The sequence below is a fragment of the Rhinoraja longicauda genome, chromosome 21, assembly GCF_053455715.1.
Source record: "Rhinoraja longicauda isolate Sanriku21f chromosome 21, sRhiLon1.1, whole genome shotgun sequence".
NCBI classification, from domain to species: Eukaryota; Metazoa; Chordata; class Chondrichthyes; order Rajiformes; family Arhynchobatidae; genus Rhinoraja; species Rhinoraja longicauda.
In genome coordinates this window covers 21,652,004-21,678,808 of record NC_135973.1, presented here as the reverse complement: position 1 = coordinate 21,678,808, position 26,805 = coordinate 21,652,004, and the positions used below count along the sequence as shown (strand labels likewise).

The 26,805-nt window shown below is 44.8% G+C and overlaps 1 protein-coding gene across 1 annotated transcript; it reads right to left on the bottom strand.

Annotated features, from left to right (window-relative positions):
• Positions 1–5,322: 5,322 nt before the first annotated feature.
• On the bottom strand, positions 5,323–23,226 carry LOC144604045 (neuronal pentraxin-2-like). Its single transcript, XM_078418085.1, has 5 exons — positions 22,664–23,226; positions 11,872–12,088; positions 10,295–10,539; positions 9,260–9,439; positions 5,323–8,089 (listed from the first exon to the last, which is right to left on the bottom strand). The coding sequence occupies exons 1-5, from the start codon at positions 23,111–23,113 to the stop codon at positions 7,862–7,864; spliced, it is 1,320 nt and encodes a 439-aa protein (XP_078274211.1). The 5' UTR covers positions 23,114–23,226; the 3' UTR covers positions 5,323–7,861.
• Positions 23,227–26,805: the final 3,579 nt, after the last annotated feature.

Here is a 26,805-nt window from a genome sequence, read left to right as displayed (position 1 = left end):
GCCAATTTACCTACAAACCCGCACGTCTTTGAGATATGGGAGAAAACCAAAACACCCGGAGAAAACACACACAGTAACAGGGAGAATGTGCAAACTCCACATACAGACTGCATCCGAGATCAGGATCGAACCTGGGTCTCTGGCGTTGTGAGGCAGTGGCTCTACCTGCTGCACCACTGTAGTTTAGATTTCCACTGCAATACATAATCCCAATTTACCGATGTACTTGTTGCCCGAAGGCTTGCCTACAATGAAATGTAATGAGAAATCCTACAGGATTTGACAAACTAGATAGCTGGCCTCATTCCCTGGTGGCAGGATTAGGATTTTTGAGGATTTAGCTGATAATAACAGAAAAAAAGCCCAAGAGGTCTACAATATTGATTTTTTTTTTAGTATTTTTATGTTGATTGCAAACTGCAAACACGCACTTTGCTTTTGAAGTGGCTTTCAAAATATGTCCATTTCGCATCATCTACTGAGCAAGGCCATTGGTTTCTGGAAACGTGAAACAACATGAACTCTCTCATGCAGACACAAGGAACTGCAGAGCTGCTGGATTAACTCGGTGGGTCAGGCAGCATCCCTGGAGAACATGACTGAGGGGATGTTTTGGGTCACGACCTTTCTTCTGGCTTATTGCAGTAGTGGGGAGAAAGGTGGAAGAGAGGTGGGAGTGGGACAAAGCCAGGCAAGTGACGGGTGGATACAGGTGAAGGGGGAGTGTTTATTGGCAGATGGGTGGACAAAGGCCAGAGATGAAAAGACAAAAAGCTGTGAGATAGGAAGACAAGGATAGAATAGACGCAACATTTGCAACCAGAGGAAGGACTATAAGTGGAAGGGGACGGGGAAGAAGGGTGCGTATTCACGTGGGGTGCAGGGAAGAGAAGGAGAAAAGGGTGGGATGGGGAAGGGAGGGTGTTCGTAGGTTAGTTACCTAAAGTTGGAGAATTGTATGTTCAGACCGTTAGGCTGTATGCTGTACCCCTCACACCTTAAAGCCATGCTGTCTTGTATTTGATTTTTCCATCCTGGAAAATGATTCCGACTGTCTACTCTATCTCTGCCGCTTAATTTTATGAACTTCCGTCAGGGAACAAGTTAGTTAATATCTACTTTCAAAAAAGTGCATGCCTATACTAATGAAGACATCACATTTGGCAAAATACAACAAAGATAAAAAAATACCCCTCTTGTAAACACAATTTTTAAAAATCTATTAAAGGCATGAATAACCCATTTGGGTTTCTGCAATTTCCGGTTACGTTAACAAACGCCATCTTCTGATTTCCAGATTCATTTCTAAATTAAGTCCAGTTCTTAAACTATGGGTAATGGGATTTAAACTTTTAATCTGGTGGTTATTAATAGAAACATATAGATTTTGGGTCTCGTTACAATGCCATCTCGAACGTATTAATACAAATAGGAAAGGCACTGTTTCTCGGTCACCATCCAGACCCTACACACTAACATGCTTCTGCTTCTAGCCTGCACTGTTGCGAAGAATTCTATGTAAATGAAAAATCTACAGGGTTTTAATAAACTATCGAATGCAATAATTAATAACGCCAGTGAGCAGATGTGCTGGGAGGTTATTTAAAGATTATTGAGACCAGGGCAGAACATGGCATTTCAACTTGCATAATGGGATCAGGAGCAGATTATACACATGAACTAAATTGCTTTCTGTTCAATCCCTGAACATAACACAACCACGAGGTACCGTGATGCTGGAAATCTAGAATAAATGTGTTGCCTGACCCACTCTGAATGTTTCAACCATTTTCTGATTTTATTATTTTCATGCATAAAAAAATAGGTACATTCAGGGATTCAAAACCCCTTAGCAAATATTTTAGCCATTGTTAAAGAGAGAAAGAACTTGCATTATTGTAGTGCATCTTTTAACTTCAACGCAACACAAACCATTTTACAACTAACCAATCACTTGTTGAGGTTAGAGATACAGCACAGAAACAGGCCCTTCAGCCCACCGAGTCCATGCCGACCGGCGATCCCACACACTTACACTATCCTACACACACTGGGGGCAATTTACAATTATAACAAGCCAATTAACCTATAAACCTGTAGTGTGGGAGTAAACTGGAGATCCCACAGAAAACTCACGCAGGTCACAGGGAGAATGTGAAGACTCCTTACAGACAGCTCCTGTAGTCAGGATCAAACCTGGGTCTCTGGCACTGCAAGGCAGGAACTCCACTGCTGCGCCACCATGCCGCCCTGCATGTTACTTGCATGTTGGCACAACATAAGCAACAAATTCGCACCACAAGCAGCCATGTGAGGGATCTGTTCATCGTGATGTTTGTCGACTATTTAGAGTCATACAGTCCTTCGGCCCAACTCATCCATGTTGAACAGGTTGCCCAATATAAAGCGTCCCATTTACTCGCGTTTGACCCATATCCTTCTATCCTCGACTAATCTGCATGTGTTTCGTATGTGGGAGGAAACACCTGGACAAAACCCACACGGTCACAGGGAGAACATGTGAACTCCACACACAGACAGCATCCGAGGTCAGGATCGAACCGGGGTCTCTGGCGCTGTGAGACAGCAGCACTACCAGCTGCGCCATTGTGCCGCCCCTCAGAATAGGGTTCCTGATTCTCTTGAGAAGCGTTTGATTCTATTCTGCATCAAAGGATGCACCAGAGTCTGGGATCGTAGAGGCAACGTTACAATATCAATTGCCTGGCCTGGAGCGGAGCACCAAAGTAACACGGCGGCATCACTTCCTGCTGAATCCCTCTGGTTTCAGACACTTGGTGATGGCTTTGCTCTCTTTGATGTACAGTCCTCTAATTGGACTCATGCTTTGAACTCTGTAGGGTGAAGGGAGAAGCTGTTACCTAAGAGAGGTTTTTTTTCTAACTCTGCAAACTGTCCTCTTGTGAAGTTATTTTTAATGACTGTGATTTTTGACGTCTCTGTCCCAGAACGTGGAACATGGAACACGTTCCACAAACAGGCACTTCAGCCCACAATGCCTGTGCTGAACACGATGCCGTTAAACTAATCTCCTCTGCCTGCATGTGATCCATGTCCCTCCATGTGCTGATATAAACCCCTCTTGAGCACTACTACTGTGTGCATCTGCCTCCACCACCATCACTAGGTGTATTCTAGGCAGTGATCATATTCTGTATCTTCACTTTACCTGTGATGCTTTAGACGACTGATTATTTATATCGAATACGACTGACAATATTTATATATAGTATTATCTGTTCTGATTGGATAGCATGCAAAACAAAGTTTGCACTGTACCTCAGTACACATGACACTAATTAACCCAAACATAAACTATGTAAAAATCTTGCCCCGCACATTGCCTTTAAACATTGTCCCCCTCACGTTAAAGCCATGCCCTCTAATCCTTGATATTTCCACGCTGAGTAATGTTTCTAACTGTCCCTCCCATCTATGCCTCCCATAATTTTATATACTTCCCCTCAAACTCTGACATTGCAGAGAAAACAATCCATGTTTGTCCATCCTCTCGGGCGGCACAGTTACGCAACAGTAGAGTTGTTGCCTTCCCTGGGTTTGATCCTGGCTCCGGGTGCTGTCTGGATGTAGTTTGTACGTTCTCCTTGTGACTGCGTAGGATTTCTCAGGGTGCTCCAGTTTCCTCCCACGCTCCAAAGACGTACAGATTTTGTACGTTAATTGGTGAATCTGTGGAATTAATTACCACAGACGGCTGTGGAGGCAGAGATTGATAGATTCCTGATTAGTACGGGTGTCAGGGGTTATGGGGAGAAGGCAGGAGAATGGGGTTGAGAGGGAAAGATAGATCAGCCATGATTGAATGATTGATACAGACAATGGGCTGAATGGCCTAGTTCTGCTCCTATAACTTATGTATCTTGGAAACAGGAACTATGCAGGCCATTTTTTTCTCAAAAGAATGAAAATACGCTGGATATTAAATGGTATACTAATATAATGCTTTTATTTTTATTCACTTTTTCTTTTTTTTTTATCCAAAAGATATAACAATTATTTCAATGCAAAAAAAACATCAAATGAACAAAGTGGACACAGTCATAAATTTATATTCAATGCAATGAGGAAATAAATTTCACAAAATATAAAATTGAGAACCTTAAAACTTTAAGCTTCTCGAACGCCATTGTCATGTAATGAAATGGGTGGATAGTGTTAATGTAGAAAACAATGTGCTGTACAGAAACACCTTCACAAAGAGAGGACAGGAGGCAGATTTACAGAACCACTCATTGCTTCCATCAACAGTTTTTAAGATTACAGACAGAATATAAACTAATCTAGTTCAGCTGCTTTTTGGGTTGAGTCTTGGGAAGTCTCGCCATCTTTATTCACTTCATTTGACCGGGCTCTCTTGGGTTGGTTATTGACTTTATTGAAAAACAGGTCATAGACTGTTTTAAGGGAAATAAATATCAGCAAATACTTAACTGAATTTTTTTTTAAAATTCGTGTGGCCTTAGGCAGAGCTGTTCCTAAACCAGGCTGTGAAGCTGGTTTCTAAACCAGACCATGCACCTCAACTGTTCCTGCAAAGCTGTTCCTGAATCCAGTGGTGTGTGCTTTCAAGCTTCTGTACCATCTGACTGATGGGAGTGTGGAGAAACATAGAAAATAGGTGCAGGAGTAGGCCATTCGGCCCTTCGAGCCTGCACCGCCATTCAATATGATCATGGCTGATCATCCAACTCAGTATCCCGTACCTGCCTTCTCTCCATACCCCCTGATCCCTTTAGCCACAAGGACCACATCTAACTCCCTCTTAAATATAGCCAATGACCAGGTTGAGACAGGTTTTTGACTTAGTAGATGAGCCTCGTCAAAGACTAACCAAGAATGCTGAGGCCCTGTACAAGAAGAGACAGAGATGGCTGTACTCTTTGAGAAGGCTCTGCTCCTTCAACATCAGCAGTTCTACCAATTGGTGGTAGCCAGTGCCATTTTCTTCACTGTCGTGTGCTGGGGCAGCAGGGTGAAGGCCGCGGACACCAATAGGATCAACAAGCTCATCAGGAAGGGTGGCGCCATTCATGGAATTCATGGAAGGTGGTCTTGGAGGGGAAGATGCTCCTCAAACTGCGGAGCATCTTGGACAATACAGCTTATCCCCACCATGACACACTGGTCAACCTGAGGAGCACCTTCAGCAATGGACTGGTTCCACCAAGATGCAGGACAGAATGCCACAGGAGATCCTTTTTCCCTGTGGCTGTCAAACTGTACAATTCCACCCTCTTCTGTCATGGGGTAGACTGACTCCCCTTCCCTCCCCACCCCCTTCCAATCTTTGCACATCCCCTTCCTTGCCACTTAATTTTATGTTTCATGTAACTTGTGTTTTATGACTGTTGGCAGATCAATTTCCCTACTGGGATAAATAAAGTTCTATCGTATCGTATCATATCAAACCGTAACTCTACGCGTCAGGCAGCATCTCTGGAGGACATGGGGCGGGAACATCGGAGAATTGTTTTGGAAAAGCAGATAGCTTTTTGCCCTTAACCATGGTTCCAGAAAGTATGGAAGGGAAGAGAACCAACGAATAAATGAAAATATTAATAACCACAACCACAACTCAAAACAGTGTGCAGCAGCAGCACAAAGGCAGAAGAAAGTTATTGTGAAAATCACATCAGAATTGATCTTTAATATTTGTTAAACTTCATCGCAACAGTGTGCAAAGCTAATTTGAGGAAAATCACCTAGTAAGACCTTTTCAACTCCGAGCAAAACATTTAAGTCTGGTTCTCCATACATCAGTTAGAAGTGCTTGTAAAAGAGGCTTGTGAAAAGAGAATTCCCAATTGTCATTCCACGAGAGAACCATATCATTTTCTTTTTATTCTGTATTCCATCCAATATTCAGGAGATGCCAGTCACACAACCTTGAAATGAAATAATAGATCGTCTCTTTCCTCAAAGAAAAAGAAAAACAATCAAAATGTTATTTTATTCGTCTTTGAGGATCTACATTAGAAGCAGTGTCTGCAGAGAATTTGTAACAGCAAATTCTCGACACACATTTGTTTCCAGAGATGAATGCCTGTGACGGGGAAGGGCAAATGCTGCAAAGATACAGCGGCGATACTGGCAATCATGGTAGGTCAGTGGACACGTGAAGGTTGGAAGTCCTGCGTGTGACTGTACCTGCTTAGAAAGCCTTTACTTGGAAGCACACACCACCAGACTCAGGAACATCTTCTCCCCCTCTGTTATCAGGCTTCTGAACAGTCCTTCCATAATCTAGGGTACTATCTGATTCACCTCTACCCCATTGCGGACTTTGGACTTTGTCTCTGGAACTGAAGCACTACAATGCTGAGAACTCTATTCTGCACTCTGTATCTTCCCCTTTATTATACTTGCGTTACACTTGATTGTATGTATTCATGGTATATCTGACCTGTTCAGATAGCATGCAAAACAAAGCTTTACACTGTACCTCAGTACACATGACAATAATAAACCCAAACCTCGACCATTGGCAACAATTTCTGTAACACCTTTCACAGCTGTGAACCATCACTGGAAATTGATGTAATGAATGATTTTTTTTTGAAGTAACAGATGGGAATAGGTGATACAGATTATACAACAAGGTTTCATAAACAGCAACTCAGGAAATGGCAGATCGTCTACTTTTTAGTGAAGACACAAGGAACCACAGATGCTGGCCCTCGAGTCCTGGCAACATCCTCGTAAATCATCTCTGCACCCTTTCCAGTTAAATGGCATCTTTCCAATACCAGAGTGATCAAAACTGAACACATGGTGCAGTGCAAGGAGACATGCTTCATACCGACACGAGGAACTGCAGAAAACACAAAGTGCTGGAGTAACTCAGCGGGTCAGGCAGCATCTCTGGAGGGAATAGCGAGGTGACGTATCGGGTAGGGACCCTTCTTCAGACTGATTGGAGTATGGGAGAAAGCTGGGAAGCTGAAAAGAGAGGTGGGGTGGGACAAAGTCTGGGAAGTGATAGGTGGATACAGGTGAGGGGGGATTGATTGGAAGATGGGTGGACAAAAGCCAGAGATGAAAAGGAGACAAAAAGACAAGGAGAGAAGAGGAGTGAAATGTGAAGCCAGATTTAGTCTGTGGTGATCGACGCAAAAAGCTGGAGTAACTCAGCAGGACAGGCAGCATCACATTAGTCTGCGGTGATGCAAGTTTAGGATTAAACTATAACAACGTCACTAATGATGATCTCCCCTGCTTTTCAAGATAGTTTCATGGAATTTTGCAAATCCATCAGTGGAAGCAGACAAGATCTCAGGATAGATATTAAGTGCTCGAGTAACTCAGGTGATCAGTCAGCATCTCTGGAGAAAACAGATGGGTGACGTTTCGGGTCGGGGCCCTTCTTCAGACTGAAAGTAGGCTCCACCCACTACTTGCAGTCTGAAGAAGAGTCCCGGCCCAAAATGTCACCCATCCTTTCTCCAGAGATGCTGCCTGACCTGCTGAGTGACTCCAGCACTTTGTGTTTATCTTTGGTATAAACCAGCATCTGCAGTTCTTTGTTTCTGCAAGATCTCAGGATAACCCATCTGACCTCTGGGCGGCATGGGGCTGGGTCAGGTTGGACTTTGGGCTAAGGTCTTAGGTGTAGATCTTGAACCTGGGACTTTCTGATCCAAACGGAGAGTGCATCTGGCCAACAGTGTCACTGAGATTTTAAGACCTAACATCACAAACAACGCTCCCTCCAAAGGTGTGGAAATGGGACTGAGAAACAGTTACACTTTTGACCAAATCACAGTACGTTATCTGTACAAGACCAAAGAAAAGGGGGCACTTATGTGAAGCCTGGTGATGTTCAGGAACTAACCAAACGTTCCTGGCAGGTCTCCAATGGCAACTTGTTTGCTCCACCAAACGCGTCCACATTGTTGTCAATCCAGGGAATGATGTTGCCGGCTAAGTTGGCGGAGCAGTTGGCTATACTCCTGATGACGTCGGACGTGAGAATGCGGTCCCAGATGTTGAAGTGACTCAGTTCCCCGACGAAGGCTTGAGTTGCATCGAACCTCCCTCCAACTGCGTCCTGGACAAGAGCAAATGTACATACAGGTGATTATCACAGCCTCTCTAAAGCAAGTGACACCTTGCCCCTCACAGGAATGAAGTCTGGGATTCCGCAGAACAGTGCAGGAGTGGTACAGGCCCTTCAGCACACGCACTGCCTCAGCAAGGCCACCAGCACAGTCAAGGACCAGTCTCATCCCGGTCACTCCCTCTCCCATCAGGCAAGAGGTACAAAAGTGTGAAAATGCACTTCTCCAGATTCAGGGACAGTTTCTTCCCAGCAGTTATCAGGCACCTGAGCCATCCTATCAACAACTAGAGAGCGGTCCTGAGCTAACATCTACCTTATTGAAGACCTTTGGACTATCTTTAATCAGACTTTACTGAGCTTTATCTTGCACTATACATTATTCTCTTTATCCTGTGTCTGTACACTATGGGCGACCTGAAGGTAATCATGCATAGTCATTCCGCTGACTGGATAGCGCACAACAAAAAGCTCACTGTACCTCAGTACACGTGACAATAAACTAAATTCCAGAGAAAACAGTCCAAATTTAATCAAACTCTCCTTATAGCTAATACCTGCTAATCCAGGAAATATTCTGGTAAACTACTGCATCGTTCCCAAAGCCTTTACACTCCTGCAATGGGGAGACCAGAACTACACCTTAAATGCAACAGCTAACATTTTTTTTGACAAATCCAAGACGATTTTTTGAGTAGAACCTCTTTAGTCTTTAGAGATAAAGATACAGCACGGAAACAGGCCCTTTGTCCTACCAAGTCCGCGCCGACCAGCGATCCCCCATATACTAACTTACACACTAGGGACAATTTATTTACAATTTTACCAAAACAAATTAACCCAAAAACCTGTACATCTTTGGTGTGTGCATGAAACCCGAGTACCCAGAGAAAGCCCACATGGTCACAGGGAAAACATTAACTCCATACAGACAGCACCCGAGGCCAGGATCGAATCCAGGTCTCTGGCACTGCAAGGCAGCAACTCTACTGGTGTGCCAGTGTGCCACCCCCATCTTTTCAACCAACGAGTCAAGTGAAAAGGAGAGATTGTACCCAAGGAGTTCAAGAAAAAGACAGAGCATCAGACAACCATCTCATGATGAGACCAGCCTCTCTCCATTGATGTTGTGGGAGGCTGAGGGATGACTAGGACACTTACCTGCTCCTGGCCCAGGATGAGGACACCGCCCGCTTTGATTGGATGCCAAGGAGCTAGGTTCTCTCCCGTGCCACGCAATTGGCCATCCTCATAAGCCTCCCACATGCCATCTCTGGTGGTCCACGTTATGCAGATGTGGTGCCACTTGCCATCATTGATAGTCAAGGGCAGTTGAGCAACCTGTTGATGAAATACAATGAAGGTCAGCGGCTCCCACTCGAGGGTATAGTCATACAGTACAGAAACAGGCCCTTCAGCACAACCTGTCCATGCTGACCAAGATGCTACATCAAAGCTAGTCCCATTTGCCCACACTTGGCCCATATCTCTCTAAACATTTTCTATCCAAGTATCTGTCCAAATGTCATTTAAATGCTGTTATAATACCTGCCTCAACTACCCCATTTGGCAACTAATTCCAATTACCCACCACATCCAAGTGAAAGCATTGCCACTCGGGTTCTTATTAAATCTTCTTCTCACTTTAATCAGTCCTCGAATTCTTGATTCCCAACCCAGGGTAAAAGAATGCAATTCCCTCCCCTCCCCTCTTTCTCCCCCCTCCCCAACCCTAGACGTTCAACCAGTTCCACTGGTTGCATCCTTGTATCCCCATTGTTATCACACTTCCCCCAGCCAACAATGGGCCATTGTGAGCTCCACCCTCCCGAAGGTCATCTGTCGCCGGCACCGATTTGTTCTGCACTTTTCTCACCTCCAGTTTCCACCCCCCCCCTTCCACTTTCAGTCTGAAGAAGGGTTCCAACCCGAAACGCACATATTTGTTTCCTCCAGAGGTGCTGTCTGACCCGCTGAGTCACTCCAGCATTTTGTGTCCGTCTTCAGTATAAACCAGTTCCTTCTTAAGACTCCAGTTAGAGAATTGCCTGCAAAGGTGTCTCTTTCCTCCACCAGTACTACCACTTCTGGTGTTCTCCAAAGATCTGGCCTCCATGCTCCTTGACTATAAACCAATCTGCAGCTTACACGGTCAATAGTTATTAACTAGATGCATGGTTGGTAAGTGATATGCACCTTGTCATTAATAAGCAGTTCTATTGGATTCTTTCCCCACTCGATAAAGACAATTTCATTTGATTGCCCGGCCACAGCGTAGGAGAAGGGAGTCCCAATGCCGGCAGACGACTGGGATCGTATCCACATACACACGGTGAAGGCGTACATCTCAGGCAGACTCTTCTTTATCTTGGCATACAGGTAGTTAGTTTGCAACGGCAAAGATACCTTGAAGTCATCAGGTGCCTTAAACGCACTGCTCTCTGTTGGGAATGACAAACAACGTAAACAAAAAGCTTTTCACATGTCAGAGGCCCTCGATTGGGTTACTTCATATGGATTCTTAAAACAAACCGATGTTTCAGGTTAACCTTAGGCAACATATTTATGTGTCCCTAACATATTTAACGTAGAAAATAGGTGCAGGTGTAGGCCATTCGGCCCTTCGATTCAGCACCGCCATTCAATATGATCATGGTTGATCATCCAAAATCAGTACCCCGTTCCTGCTTTTTCCCCACATCCCTTGATTCTGTTAGCCCCAAGAGCTAAATCAATGTCTTCATGCATAACTCACCATTTGTCAAAAGTAATCTCACTTGCTGAGTATATACTTCACGGCACTGGTGCTCACAGCGCCAGAGACCCGCGTTCGATCCTGACCTCAGATGCAGTCTGTGTGGAGTTTGCACGTTCTCCCAGTGACCACATGGGTTTCTTTCCACATCCCAAAGATGTGCTAGGTTTATTGGCCTCTAAATTTCCCCTAGCGTGGTGAAGGCAGCTATCGGTACATTGGTCTTCATCAGTCAGTGTATTGAGTACAGACGTTGGAATGCTAAGACACGACGTGCAGGTCTATAGGTTAATTGGCCTTTGTAACTAGTGCATAGGACAGGACTAGTGCACAGGTGATCGCTGGTCAGTGTGGACTCATTGGACCAAAGGGCCTCTTTCCACACTGTATTGGGAGCATGCAGCTAAAACTAAAGCTAAATTAAACATTTCCCTTTACTTTTGTTATTAAAAACTTAGTCCAACTAATCCACACAAGATGCCCCCAATAGAGTGGGCGGCAGAAGCTCCCAGCATGGTGTGGCCTGCAGGGGGAGCCGCCCTTCTCCACCCTGAAGACTGGAGTCCGGGAGGATGGAGCCGGCAAGGACGACGGACATGACGGGCGAGGAGGGTAGGAGAGGAGAGGGAGTCGGGGTCTGGCCCACCCCACCCTCGAGGTCGGCTGTGGGAGGCACCCCTGGGGAACAAAGGCGGACGGAGGAGAGGGATGTGGCATCCATGGAAGGAGATGGCTGGAAGCCCTGCAGCAGCCTGGGGTTTGCCTGGAACTGGCTCTGCTCACAACAACTGGACTTTGAAAACGGCGCCAAAACCTGGCTTCTCTTACATGTGGTCTCAGTGGACTATTTCCATACACTTTGCTAATCAGGTATGGTAGTACTTTACTGGGCGGTATGCAAGAAATGAATTTCACTGTGTGTGTTTGCACATGTGACAAGTAAAAGCAACATTGCTGTAAAACAACCAAATGTCAGTGACCTGCACAGAAACCTCCAACAGTTTAGCCCGCTTGTTACCTTTCTCCAATTCCGTGACCCTCTCGTGCAAGGCATTCAGCACAGACTCCGTCTTGTAACGATGTGCCGCCGTCTCGTTCAGGAGCATGTACTTCTCATCTTCCAGTTCGGAGACTTTGTTGAGGAGCTGACTTTCCAACTCCCCCAGCTTCCTCTGAAGCTGCTCCCGGAGGTCGCCGGAGAGAGCCTGGTTGGAAATATCAGGCCGTGCCTGATGCTGCCGCAAAATACAAACACAGAGCATTATGTATCGACACACTTGGGGCAGCACAGTGGCGCAGCGGTAGAGTCGCTGCCTTACAGCACCGGAGACTCAGGATCGACCCTGACTACTCGTGCTGTACCCAGTTTCCTCCCCACCTACCAAAGACGTGCAGGTTTGCAGCTAACTGAAGATAGACGTAAAATGGGGAGTAACCCGGCAGCATCTCTGGCGAAAAGGAACTCCTCTTCAGACTGAAGGATAGAGAAGGCCAGACCATAACAGGGCCGGCAACAGATAACCTCAGTAAGGGTGGAGCCCATTGTTGGCTGGGGAAAGATGTGGTAACAACAGGGATACAAGGATGTGAACAGTGGAACTAGAACAAATAGTTCTACTGGACCTGTGTGTGAAAAGAACTGCAGGTGCTGATTTCACTGTCATCCTGTTGAGTTTCACTGTCCATATAACTTGTAATCAGCTAGCTCACAGACAACAATCAACCATAGTTGGCTCCACCTTTCCTTGATCACGGTTACTTTTGGCATATCTTTCATTCATGTGTTCTATACCTCTCTATATTACTGTCTATATCTCATTTCCCTTTCTGCTGACTGTTTGAAGAAAGGTCTAGACCTGAAACGTCACTTATTCCTTTTCTCCAGAGTTGCTGCCTGATCCGCTGAGTTACTCCAGCGTTTTGTGTCTATCGTCAGTTCTACTAGACCTACTAGTTGTCAGCCCTGATTTGTTCTAGCCTCTATTTTTCAGTTTGAAGAAGGGCTCCTACCCGAAACGTACCCTATTCCTTCTCTCCAGAGATGCTGCCTGACCTGCTGTTACTCCAGCATTTGTGTCTATCTTCAGTGTAAATCAGCATCTGCAGTTACTTCCTACAGGTTTGTAGATTAATTGGCTTCTGTAAAAAAAAAAGTCCCTAGTGTGTAGGATAGAGCTTGTATATGGGTAATCATTGGTTGGCGCAGACTCGGTGAGCCTAAGGACCTGTTTCCACGCCATATATCTAAACACTGATGCTTGATCAATAAACTCTGAATCATGGATTATGAACTAACCTAATGTTCGGCACCTTCATTATTGGTCATTGATTGTTGACCTGAAGTCAACATCCTGCGAGAGTCCAAGTCAAATTGCTCTATAAATTGCCAATGATAAGTTCAGCCACTGCATTCTAATGATGTTTAGAGAAATAAAAATATTCTAAAGGCACCATTGTGTCCCTTTAAGTCACGAAATCATTGGAATTTAGGATAGCCAGAATTTCTACAGTTGCGAACATTTTACAAGCAGATATCCGTGTATAAATAGCTTAATTAATTTTATTGTCACGTGTTCTGAGGTTAGAGAAAAGTTTTTTCGTTGCCTGCTATACAATCAGCGGAAGGACTATACATGGTTCCAATCGAACCATCCAGTGTACAAAACCATCCACAGTGCACAGATACAGGATGAGGGGGGAGGGGAAGACAATGGGGACCCGGCGTGGGGAATGGTAGGAGAACAAAGGGGGACCCAGTCTGGGGGAGGGGGGGGGGGGGTCACTAGTTTAGAATCCTCTGACCAGGGGATAAGCCTGTGTTTGTTTGTTTGTTCGTTCATTCTTTCCGGTGAAGGCGCTGTGCACACGGCAGCCAGCCAACAGTCGCTTGTCTTTTTCTTTTCACTTTTAATTTCAAGTTTTTGGGTGACTTTTTGGGTGTGTTGTGACTTTCGGGGTACCAATTTCCCTCTGGGGATGAATAATGTTTTATCGTACCGTATGGTATCATAAAGGGAATAAAGTTTAATGCAAGGTAAAGTCCGATTAAAGATAGCCTGAGGGTCTCCAATGAGGTAAATGGGAGGTCAAGACCACTCTCTAGTTGGTGATAGGATGGTTCGGTTGCCTGATGACAGCTGGGAAGAAACTTTCACTGAATCTGGAGGTGTGAGTCTTCAAACCTTTGTACTTCTTGCCTGATGGGAGAGGGGAAAAGAAGGAGTAAATGGGGTGAGACTGGTCCCTGATTGTGCTGGTGACCTTGCCCTAGTCCTAAAACGCAGTAATCGCTGATGGGTATATCTTGCATTTGTTAGAAATACAGGTCAGGAGAGTGTTTAACCAGTTCATGGGCTAGGTCATAAAAACATACTGTGTTCTATTTTTATCCACAGTGATGGGTCCCTTTGGAATGATGTTGTTGGAGCTCAAATGTTCCATTAGTAATTCCAGTTATTCCACTCTCCTCAACCTCAATCCCTGTTAATGCTAAGTGCCCGACACCAGCTTTCTCTGCAAAACTTCACATCAAGGAACAAAAACTAAATGTTTTGGGTTCTTCTAAACTCCCACGCATTGCTTATGCTTAAAAAAAAAGTCACAGCATGATTTTAGAACGCTCCCATGCCATAGATTATTAACATGCTCAGAAAGAAAATCTGCAGTAACTCTTCATAATAAACTACAGGGAGACGGGGAGAAGGGAAGGGTGAAAATGTTTTGATACAAGACCATTACACATAGGAACAGAATGAGGCCATTCAGCCCATTGTGTCTGCTCTGCTATACGATCATGGCTGATCTATTTTTCCCTCTCAACCCCATTCTCCTGCCTTCCCCCACACAACCTTTGGTGGCCTTACTAATCAAGAACCTATTTAATAATTTACCTAATGACTTAGCCTCCACCACCGTCTGTGATTCACCACCGATTCACCACCCTCTGGCTAAGGATATTTCTCCTCAACTCCTTTTTAAAGATACGTCATTTTATTCTGACGCTGCACCCTCTGGTCCTAGACTCTCCCACTAGTGGAAACATCCTCTCCACATCCACTCTGTCCAGGCCTTTCACTATTCAGGCAGTTTCAATGAGATCTCCCCTCTTCCTTCTAAACTCCAGAGAGTACAGGCCTAGTGCCGCCACTCATCATACGTAAACCAAATCAACCCTGGGATCGTTCTCGTAAACCTCCTCCGGAACCTCTCCAATGCCAGAACATCCCTCCTCAGATATGGGGCCCAAAATACTCCAAATGTGGTCTGTCCAGTGGCAGCATTACATCCCTGTTTTTATATTCTAGTCCGCTCAAAATAAATGTGATTCTCTCACCACTGGAAACATCCATATGGTCACATTAAGGCATGGACCACATAACTTTAAGCCAATTTCATAAATTTGATGGTGGTTTTACAGAGATGCACTCTCATCCCTAAGAGCATCAGATGGGAAAAACCAACCAGAAAAACAATAAGTGCTAGAAATGCACAGCTGGTCAGGCAGTATCTGTGGAAAGAGAAACAAATCTACCGTATCAGGTTAATAACATTTCATAAGAATTAATTAGTCACCCTTAAATGTTAATTGTTTCACTCTCCACAGAATGAGGCATTTGTAGCATTTTGTTTTTATTTTTAATTTCTTCATTTTTAGTATTTAGATTTTCAATTAAAAAAAACACATTTATGACTGTTGTCTCATATTGATATCAAAAGAGGTGGTACAGTGGTGCAGCGGCTAGAGCTACTGCCTCATAGCGCCACAGACCCAGGATCGATCCTGTACCTGGGCACTGTCTGTGTGGAGTTTGCATGTTCTCCCGTGACCCATGTAGGTTTCATCCAGTTTCCTCCCATGTTCCAAAGACGTGCAGGTTTCTACATTAATTGGCCTCTGTAAATTGCCCCTAGAATGTATGATGCAAACGTGGGATAACATAGTACTAGCTAGTTTATCTTGTCATCATGTTCAACGCAGATATTGTGGGCCGAGGGCCCTGTTCCTGTGCTGTTCTGTTCTATTCCATTCTCCTCAGCCTCATCAGCTCCCTCAGATGGTGGTGGGTGTATGGAACAAGCTGCCAGAGGATGTGGTTGAGGCTGGCAGTATAATCATACTTAATACATATCTGGACAGATACATGGTTATAAAAGATTTAGCGGGATACCAGCCAAACATAGGCAAATGGGACGAGCATAGATGGGGCACCTTGGTCGACAGGGACAAGTGGAGCCGAAGGGCCTGTTTCCTTGTATGAATTCATGCTTACATTTCTATAAACCCTTTCAGAATGTCCCCCAATCATTGCACGGCCAATTAAGTTAATTTTACAATGTGGCCACTACAGTAACATTGGGAACACAACAAACTATTCTCAACAAACTTTCTCACAAAGAACAATGCTATTCTGACCAGTTATTTGGTGGTATTGATTGAGGGATAAATATTGGCCAACACCTTGAAGATAATTCTCTTCAAGTGGCATGTAATACATTGCGTCCATCTTAGACAGCAGTTCCAGACTTGATTTATTGTCTTATCTAAAAGAAGGCATCTGTTACAATGCAGCAATCCTGCACCAATATAATCAAACATGTCCCACTGCACTTTTTCTTCTCCCAGCTTTCATCTGGCAGAAGGTACAGAAGCTTGAAAACACACACCGTCAGACTCAGGAACGGCTTCTTCCCCTCTGTTATCAGGCTTCTGAACGGTCCTTCATAATCTTGGGTACTGTCCGATTCACATCTACCGCATTGCGGACATTGGACTTTGTCTATGGAACTGGTACACGACAATGCTGAGAACTATATTCTGCACTCTGTATCTTTCCCTTTGTTCCAACTATTGTACTTGAGTTGGACTTGATTGTATTTATGTATAGTATTATCTAATCTGTTTGGATAGCATTCAAAACAAAGCTTTGCACTGTAATAAATCTAATTATCAGACAGTGCAAATTGCTCCTAGAATATGGCAGTGTGATAGAATCTTAGGGGAAGGATAAAGTAGGATGTATAACTGGGTGACTGATTGCTGATGCGAACTTCACTGTACACGTGACAATCCTAAACCCAAACCTACAGTTTCATCTCATTTCCATGCTCCTCACAATGGTAGAGTTGCCCTCCAGCTTTCTAACTCAGTTAATGGATTGCTGTCAACTGCAGTACAGCTGACACCAGTGGAGTAATTAAGTCAGACACCCCTTTGTTAGATTAAAATGTAGTTGGAGAGCTCAGCGTGACAAAAACAACAAAATATTATCTGCCTTTTGGCTTTCTACGAAACATTGGTTTATCACAAAACTAGTTGGTGTGCAGAAATGCTGCTAATGTAATTAATCACACTTTATCAAAAACTTAAAGAAAGTGGGGGACTAAGTGTGGATCAAGTAGAGCATTAGGGTAAATTAAATCAATCTATTCTCAATTAAACGTGGGAGAGCTTGGTATTCAAAAGAAGGGTCTCAACCCAAAGCATCCATGTTCTCCAGGGATGCTGTCTGACCCGCTGAGTTACTCCAGCACTTTATGTCAATCTTTGGTATTCGGCATGTCTGAATTTATCACGTAATATATTGATTTTAATTAATGCTAAAGCCAAAGTGAAATACTGTTTCACTTCATTTTGCTCACTTTTATGATCAAACCATCACTATTACACATTCCATCCTATTTCTGGACCTGATTATACGTTTGAATTAATTTTAGTTCACTGCATACCATTATTTAAAACCACATTAATATTGGTATGGACAGCACATAATGTTATAAGTTATAAATCCATTATATGAAGGAAATATTAGCTATGCAACATGAGAGCTAGATTGAAATTGGAATGAGAGCACTCATTCATGTTCAATGGCATCAAGAAAATATATGTGCTTTTTAAGAAATCACAGATAAATATCAGATCCATATTAAATGAGTACAATTTTAACACTGATAATTATTAGTGTGTCCAAATAGAAGAAACTAACAAGAAAAATTGTTCATATGAATTTTAAACATGAAAAAAAACATAAGCAGGGAGAGGCCATTCAAACTCTCATTCTATCCCACCATGGAAGGTCTTTATCTCAATACAATTTCCATGCACCAGTCCCACATCTAGTTTTGCTTAGAGATACAGCAAGGAACAGGCCCTTCTGACCACTGCGTCCACGCCAACCATCGATTATCCGATCACACTAGTTCTATGTTATCCCACTTTCTCATCCACTTCCTTCACATTAGGAACAATTTACAGAGACCAATTAACCTACAAACCCGCACGTCTTTAGGATGAGGGAGGAAGCCGGAGCACCGGGAGAAAGGGGACAGATGAATGGTCTCAACAAGAAATATTAACTGTCCAATTCCCCCTCCCCCCAGATGCTGGCTGACCCCTTTAACTCGATTTTCTAGCTCCAGGATATATTTTATTGGATTAGAAATAAAGCATAATAGATTACGGACTGCACCTTCTTTAATAATAGGCTTCTATTTCTAACCAAGAGATAAATCTGATATAATCTGTAGACCAAATGTCTAACAATTGAGCTCAATTACATTCACACACTTCTAATATCTCAATGAGTTCTGTTCATGTAGCTGAATGTACAAAATGTTATACTTACTCTAGAATTCAATTGCGAGTTACTTATTGAACTGATTGCTCTCAAATTGACTGATTCTTGGAAATGCGCACATTATAACTAATTAATTAGTTTAGATCTCTTTACTCGCATCCTGAATTACGTCATGGTGTGCCATTTTTGTGGTGTGAGCCTTCACCAATTTGATTTTTTAGAAGAATCAGCATGGAAACAGGCTCTTTGGCCCACTGAGTTCACACTAGTTCTGTTATCCCACTTTCTCATCCACTCCCCACAATTTAGAGGGGCAATTTAGAGAAGCAAATTAACCTACAAACCCACACGTCTTTATGATATGGAAGGACACCCGAGCACCCAGATGGAAAGCACTGGCAAATAAAATTAAATAAATAAGTTTATTACAAAAACGTCATTGCTCATTTTGGTCCATCTGGATATGGAATTGATTGAATACTGTTTGGACATAACAGAGTTCCACACTGTGGATTAAGTTTAATGAAGCCAGTCGTTAAATTGAGATAATTTAGCATTAAATGAATTTATCAGCAGGAATCTAACAGTTAGTCATATTCATTCCAAATTAGAAGCATAAAACCAGCACAATAATTGATAGAATAAATGTTAATATTAAATTATCCCATTTTCACAAACTTCCCTTCACCTTAAAAAGCGAACACTTATTTTAATATTTGGTAGATTTAGATGAGACTCATTTAACATCATTTAAGCCAGATAACATCATTCAATCTGCAAAGTTCCCCAAGTATATCCTGGTTGATTACAAATGGTCTTTGATACATTCAACCCAGTCCTTTTAAATTCATCTGTACACACATAACTGATTCAGCCTCAATTATTAAAAAGGGAGTTTCTTCAAAGATCTCTCTTCAAACTGTCAACTTCTAGATATTATTGCAAAAAGCTAAGTGGTGGGGATAGATTTGCAATATTGCCTGTACTTCTACAATTGATAATAACTTAATTACCAACCAGTTACAGTGACCTAGATCTTTGTCTCCAGGTGACATATTGGACTTCTAGCTGTATTGTAAATAGGCCATGTCCATTAATTCATAGTCATCGAGCCATACAGTTATACAGCATGAAAACAGGCCCTTCAGCCCAACTTGCACATATCGACCAACATGTCCCATCTACATTAATCCCACCTGCCTGTGTTTGGCCCATATCCCTCTAAGCCTGTGCCATCCATGTACTTGTTTAATTGCTTCTTAAACACTGCAATAGTCCCTGCCTCAACTACCTCCTCTGGCAGCCAGTTCATACACCTTGTGTGAAAAAGTTACCCCTCAGATTCCTGTTAAATCTTTTCCCCTTCACCTTAAATCTACGCCCTCCGGTTCTCAATTCCCCTATGGGCAAGAGACTCTGTGCGTCTACCCGATCTATTCCTCTTGTGGATTTATACCCCCCCCATAAGAACACGCAAGTGTTGAACTAATAGCATAGAGGAAAATAAGTGACAGGGAGGAAGATAGCCGGGGGGGGGGGGGGGGGGGGGGGGGGGGGGGGGGAGGATGGGGGGGGGGTGGGAAGGGGGCCAGTTTAATTGCAACTTTCAAAGGGAAATTGAATAAATATTTAAAGAGGAGAGAACTCACAGGATGAAGAATAAATGGGGAGAGAGGTTTAATTTAAAAGTGTCTTCAAAGCAGTGGCTCCAGGGGAATTGTTAGTTTGTCTTCTGTGCTGTATATGTACACTTCTATAATGCAAGTAACAGTGACTAAATCACTGCCATTGACAGGACAGAGTACAGAGCAGTGTTTCAATGCAGACGCAAAACTAATTAGTGAACGGATTCTGTCCAATTTTGAAGCCCAGTGATTCAAGTTTGGTCATATTGTTACAGTCTATTTCTGTCACTGTCATTAACATTCATCATTCAAACCTCTGAGATAACCCACGGCAAAAACATTTGTCTTAGCTGATGCTTCCTTCCAAGGTATTGGTGCTTGCTGATAAATTCTCTCTGACTAAAAGAAGAACATTCTGCTGTTTTATGCTCCCTCCGCACTCGAGGCAGTTCATTATATAATAAACTATAATGCGCTCCACAGTATCCCCGATCATCACCATAATCTGTGGCCAGGCTGGCTAGCGTGAAGCGGGGGAAGGTCCTGGTGTTATCCATCCCGTCTCCTAATGCTACATCTGTGAGAAGCGCACATGGGGTAGACAGTCAGAACCACCCCCCCCTCCCCTCCCCTCCCCCCCCCCCCCCCCCCTCCCACTCCCCATAGCTTTAAGGTGACAGGGACAAAGTTTAAAAAGAGATGTATGGGTCATTTTTTTCCTACAGAGAGAGGTGAGAACCTGGAACTCATTGCCAGGGGTGGTGATGGAGGTATATACAATAGTGACATTTAAGAGGCTTGTAGATAGGCAGATGGATAAGCGGGGGATGGAGGGACGTGGATCACGTGCAGGCAGAGATGAGTGTATCTTGACATCATGTTCGGCATGGAGATTGTGGGCCAAAGGGCTGAACATAGACACAAAATTTGCTGAACATAGACACAAAGTACTGGAGTAACTCGGCGGGACAGGCAGCATCTCTGGAGAGAAGGAATCGGTGACGTTTTAGGTCGAGACTCTTCTTCAGACTAACAATCCCTGTTCTGAAAAAGGGTCTTGGCCCGAAACGTCACCCGTCCCTTCTCCCTAGAGACAGCACCCGTCTCGCTGAGTTACTCCAGCATTGTGCGTCTATCTTCGGTGTAAAACAGCATCTGCAGTTCCTTCTGGAATTGTTCACGCGCTGTACTGTTCTGCCCCACCTCCTCACGACCATCCTGAAGCGGTTTGACATTTCAGAACCATGGAGAGCTCCGACCTGCGACGTGCAGAGGAGACGGTGATTCAGCACCATGGGCAGTACCATAGTTCCTTGCAAAAACAATGGGCACACATACGAACAACCGCCCATCAAGTACCTAGATATAACAACCTCATTTAACTGAACCGGTCCTTCGTGCTTCTTTACTGCCATGAATGTATCTGCCTCAACCATCATCTCTGGGTGAAATGATAGGAAAGACTTGGAGGGATATGGACCCAATGGGACCGCGCATCGAGTTGGGCTGAAGAGCCAGTTTCGGTATAACTATGACTCTAATTGTGCTTCAAATCTCCTCTAAACTTCTTACCCCAAACCTACGCTCTCTAGTTTTATATATCCCCGCAATGTGGGAAACTTTACTATGCTCCTCAATTTTGATCACCCTTGTCCAATCGCCCTTAAATTCCGGGTGCTTTAGACAGCTTTCGCGAAAACACTTGCAAGCTGTTGGGCTCATCTGAACTTACTCTCCCCCCCACTGAAGACGCGAAACATCGCCTGTCCATCCCCTCCATAGATGCTGCCTGACCCGCTGAGTTTCTCCAGCACTTTGTACATGACTCCATATCTCTCCAAAGGGACTTTCTGATCTATTGAGTAGTTTCCAATATATACATATTTTTGATTTTAATGTCAGATTTCTCGAGTTGGATATCGAGCCCATGGGATGTTCAGTGCACAGAGTCTATTCACAGGGTGGGGAGAGGAAGTCTGTGCCAGGGGCGATTCAGTTGCTGGGAACGAAAGCAATCGGGTAATGGGACAGTCTCTTATTTTTAATCGGTGCAAATTTCAGCCGGGTCTGGCGCGGATTAACCCGAGTCGGCATAGGGCGGTGCATGTTTCAGCCCGGTCTGGCGCCGATTAACCCGAGTCGGCACAGGGCGGAGCAGTGTGAGAGTTGCAGCCTTACAGCGCGTGAGACCCGGGTTCGATCCTGACCTCGGGATCTGTCCACACGGAGTTTGCCCTGTGACTGCGTGGATATTCTCCGGGTGCTCCGGTTTCCTCCCACACTCCGAAAACGTACATATGTGAAGGTTAATGGACGTATGTGAAGTGTGTATTGTCCCTAGTGTGTCGTAGGATAGTGCAAGTGTAGGGGGTGATCGCTGGTCGGCGCGGACCGAATGGTCTGTTTCCACGCTGTATCTCTAAAGTCTAAAGAACCGCGTTTGCAGATCAGATCAGAGCTCCCCACCCCACAAATCCCTGTCCCGCAGCTTGCTCGACCTATCTGTATTTTATCTGCATCTGTATCAACAGCAGACTTCTAGACATCGTTGTTCTCCCTCGCAGAGTAAGGCACGGAATGCAGAGTGTGGGCCGAGTGGCCTGGAACTTACCTCTAGACTCCCCAGTCTGTCCTTGAGAGACTGAATGGTCCTGCCCAGGTGGTTGACCACCTTGCTGTGGTCTCCGGGCAGGTCGCCCATGGTGTCTTTGCCATTCGGCCGGTCAAACAGCTTCCTCCTGTCCCCTTTGCTCTTGGCTTCCTTCTGGGCGCTCTCGCATCTGCTCAGTTTGCCGGTCAGCTCGTTGACGGTCTCCTTCTGGTGGCTCAGGGTCTCCTTCTGCTGCAGGATGGTCTCCCTCAGCTGCATCACGGTGGCGCGGAGGTCGACCTCGTGTGGGGAGCCGGCCTGGATGGGGATGGGTGGCACCGGGCAGCTGGGATCAGCGTCCAACGGGATGGAGGTGCAGATGAACCGACTCGCCTTGGCATCCTGGCCGGGGGCAGCCGAGAAGCTTGTACCTAGGACCAGGAAGGTGGTGGCGGCTAGCAAAGGCAGCATGTTTGGGGGAGGAAGAGGAGAGGAGAGGAGGGGGAAAGGGAGAAATAGCAACGCACCGACTGCTTGGGGAATTAAGGAAGCGGGTTACAAGTCGTAAGTTCGGTTGGGAACCTCGCCGATTACTGCTGTTGGCGCCTTCAGCTCAATCTATTTATTGGTGGCTGTGGATTTTGCGTCAGCGGGTCTCCGAGCAATGAGCGAGCCTCCAGGACGCCAGACTCCGCCTCTACGTGGCAATTTCCACAGCAGTCCCCTTTGCAAACAGCAAGCAAAGAAAGAGGCAGGAGGTACAGGGAACTGCAGGTGCTGGTTTACAACAACAACAACAAAAAACACACGAAGTGCTGGAGGAACTCAGCGGGTCAGGCAGCATCTCTGGAGAACATGGATAGGCGACGATGGGCAACAAAGCGCTGGAGTAACTCAGTGGTCAGGCAGCATCTCTGGAGATAAAGTGTGTAGGAAGGAACTGCAGATGCTGGTTTAAACCGAAGATAGACACAAAAAGCTGGAGTAACTCAGCGGGACAGGCAGCGTGTCTTCAGTCCGAAGAAGGGCCTCGACCCGAAACGTCACCCATTCCTTCTCTCCAGAGATGCTGCCTGTCCCGCTGAGTTACTCCAGCTTTTTGTGTCTATCTCTGGAGATAAAGGATGGGTGACGTTTCAGGTGGGGATCCTTATTCAGACTTGAGGGTAGGTTACCTAGTGAGTCAGAGGAATATACGGAATTTAACTGTGCGGGATTCCTAATGAGGCAAAGATGCAAATCATCCAGGGCAAACCCTCAGGGTAGTATCTTTTGTTCACAGTGCAGTAAACGGCCAGCATTTGGGCTGATTAGAAGCGGTTGTCCATAAGGAGAGGTTGGACAAACTTTGATTGTCTTCTCTGGAACGTCAGAGATTGAGGGGAGACCTTTAGACTTTAGATTTCAGAGATACAGCTCGGAAACAGGACCTTCGGCCCACAAATCCATGCCAGCCAGCGATCACACACGGACAATTTACAAATTTACAGAAGCCAATTAACCTATAAACCTGCACATCTTTGGAGTGTAGAGTGTGGGAGAACGTGCAAGCTCCATACAGACAACACCTTTAGTCAGGATCGAACCTGGGTCTCTGGCATTGTGAGGAAGCAACTCTACTGCTGCGCCGATGTGCCGCCCCATAGGAGTATATAAGATTATGAAAGGCATCGATAGGTAGACACTCAGAAACTTTCTTCCAGTTTGGAGATATCAAAGTCTCGAGGACACATCTTAACGTTGAGAGAGGCAAAGTTTAAACGAGATGTGCGACTTAAGTATTTTTTACACAGAGACTAGTGGGTGCCTGGAATGTGCTGACAGGGGTGATTTTAGTTTTAGAGATACGCATGGAAGCAAGCCCCTGGGCCCACCAAGTCCGTGCTGACCAACAATCACCCCATACACTAGTTCGATTCTACACTCTAGGGATAATTTACAGAAGCCAATTAACCTACAAACCCGCACATCTTCAGAGTGTGGGAGGAAACCGAAGCACCCGGAGAAAACCCACTCGGTCACAGAGAGAACATGCAAGCACCATACAGACAGCACCCTAAGTCAGGGTCAAGCCCGGGTATCTGGCGTGGTAAGGCAGCAACTCTACCGCTGTACCACTGTACCACCCATATGGGTATTGGTGGAAACAGATACGATGGTGGCATTTAGTAGACTTTTAGATAGGCACATGGATATGCAGGGAATGGAAGGATATGGATCGCATGCAGGCAGAGGAGATTAGATTAATTTGCCACCATGTTCAGCAAAGACACTGTGGGCCAAAGGGCCTGTTCCTGTGCTGTACTGTTTTTAGGTTCTATGTAGTGTCTGAATGTTGAGGGGAGGGGATTAGATCTTCTTGAGTTGGAGATTATCATTACTTGGTATTTCTGTGGTACTGTTACTTGTCATTTCTCAGCATATGCCTGAATGATGTCTAGAATTTGCTGCGTGCAAGCATGGACTGCTTCATCTGCTGCGGAGTTGTGAATGGAAATGAAGCTTGTCTAATCATCAACAGACCTCGTAACGGGAGGAAGATCAATAAAACAAAACAGCTGAAAATGGTTGGGCTGCGGACATTGCATAGGAATCTCCTATCGTTGGGCAGGGAGGATTACCTACCAACCACCACATATATCCTTCTGAGTACCATTAGAACAAGCAGCATAGTGGAGTTTGACAGGCTTTTAGATAGGTACGTGGATGTGCTGGCAATGGAAAGATGTGCATCATAAAGGGCTGCATACAGTGGCACAGCTGGTAGAGCCCGTACCTCACAGCGTCAGAGACCCGGGTTCAATCCTATCCTCGGGTGCTATTTGTGTGGAGTTTGCACGTTCTCCCTGTGACCATGTGGGTTTCCTCCAGGTGCTCCGGTTTCCTCCCATGTTCCAATGACGTGCGGGTTTGTAGGTTAATTGGCCCTCTGTAAATTGTCACTCGTGTGTTGCGAGTGAATGAGGAAATTGGATGGCATAGAACTAGTGTGAATGGGTGATCGATGGTCACTGAACTAAACTAAAACATTGTATTAATGTACAGGTGAATCTACTTCCAGTATCCCCTATTTCAAAGGAAACAACTCTTCCCCCCTAACTAAAATGTTACAGTACTGTCAACTTCCTCCTAAATCTCTGCTGGGCAGTCAAGTCTCTCTTGTGGTATAGAGTTGAGATCTGTGCACAGTATTCAAGCTCTGCTATAACAATTGTTGCATAAGATTCCTGCCTGTCCTTCCTGCTCTTAGTTCTATGGTTCAGCTAACGAAGGAAAGATTTCCCTGTGCTCATTTTTAAATCACATTACTGATCCGTTGCTTACATTTCTGTTGGGTAAAACACTGAGACCTGCTCAATTCTCAATGTTCTCCCATTCTGTTCCTTACCTTGGAGACACAAATAACCACACATGCTGGAATCTTGAGCAAAACCCAAAAGTGCTGGAGAAACTCAGCAGGTCGGGCAGCAACTGTGGAGGGAATGACAGAGTTTCTTTAGACTCAAGTCCCGAAACACTGCCTATTAGGGGTAGGCCATTTAGAACTGAGATGAAGAAAAACGTTTTCAATCAGAGTTGTGAATATGTGGAATTCTCTGCCTCAGAAGGCAGTGGAGGCCAATTCTCTGAATGCATTCAAGAGAGAGCTAGATAGAGCTCTTAAGGATAGTGGAGTCAGGGGGTATGGGGAGAAGGCAGGAATGGGGTACTGATTGAGATTGATCAGCCATGATCACATTGAATGGCGGTGCTGGCTCGAAGGGCCGAATGGCCTCCTCCTGCACCTATTGTCTATTGTCTATCCATTCACTCCAAGGAATCTGCCTAAACTGTTGAATTCCTTCCATACTTTGTACTCTTGTTAGGTTTAGGTTTATTATCGTCACGTACCGAGGTACAGTGAAAAGCTTTGTTTTGCATGCGATCCAAACAGATCCGATACTACTGTATAGAAATACAATCGTCAAACTTTAGCACAATTGATCGAGCAAAGTGGAAGATACAGAGTGCAGAATATAGTTCTCAGCAATCGCGTGCATCAGTTCCATAGACAAAGTCCAATGTCCACAATGGGGTAGAGGTGAATCGGACAATACCCTAGCTAATGGAAGGATCATTCAGTAGTCTGGTAACAGAGGAGAAGAAACTGTCCCTAAGTCCGG

Coding starts and splice junctions, on each gene's coding strand:
- LOC144604045 (XM_078418085.1), bottom strand. CDS start 23,113: ATGCTGCCTTTGCTAGCCGCCACCACCTTCCTGGTCCTAGGTACAAGC. Junction 10,540..11,871: donor GGTCACGGAATTGGAGAAAG/GTAACAAGCGGG, acceptor CATTCCCAACAG/AGAGCAGTGCGTTTAAGGCA. Junction 8,090..9,259: donor TCATCCTGGGCCAGGAGCAG/GTAAGTGTCCTA, acceptor GCTCTTGTCCAG/GACGCAGTTGGAGGGAGGTT.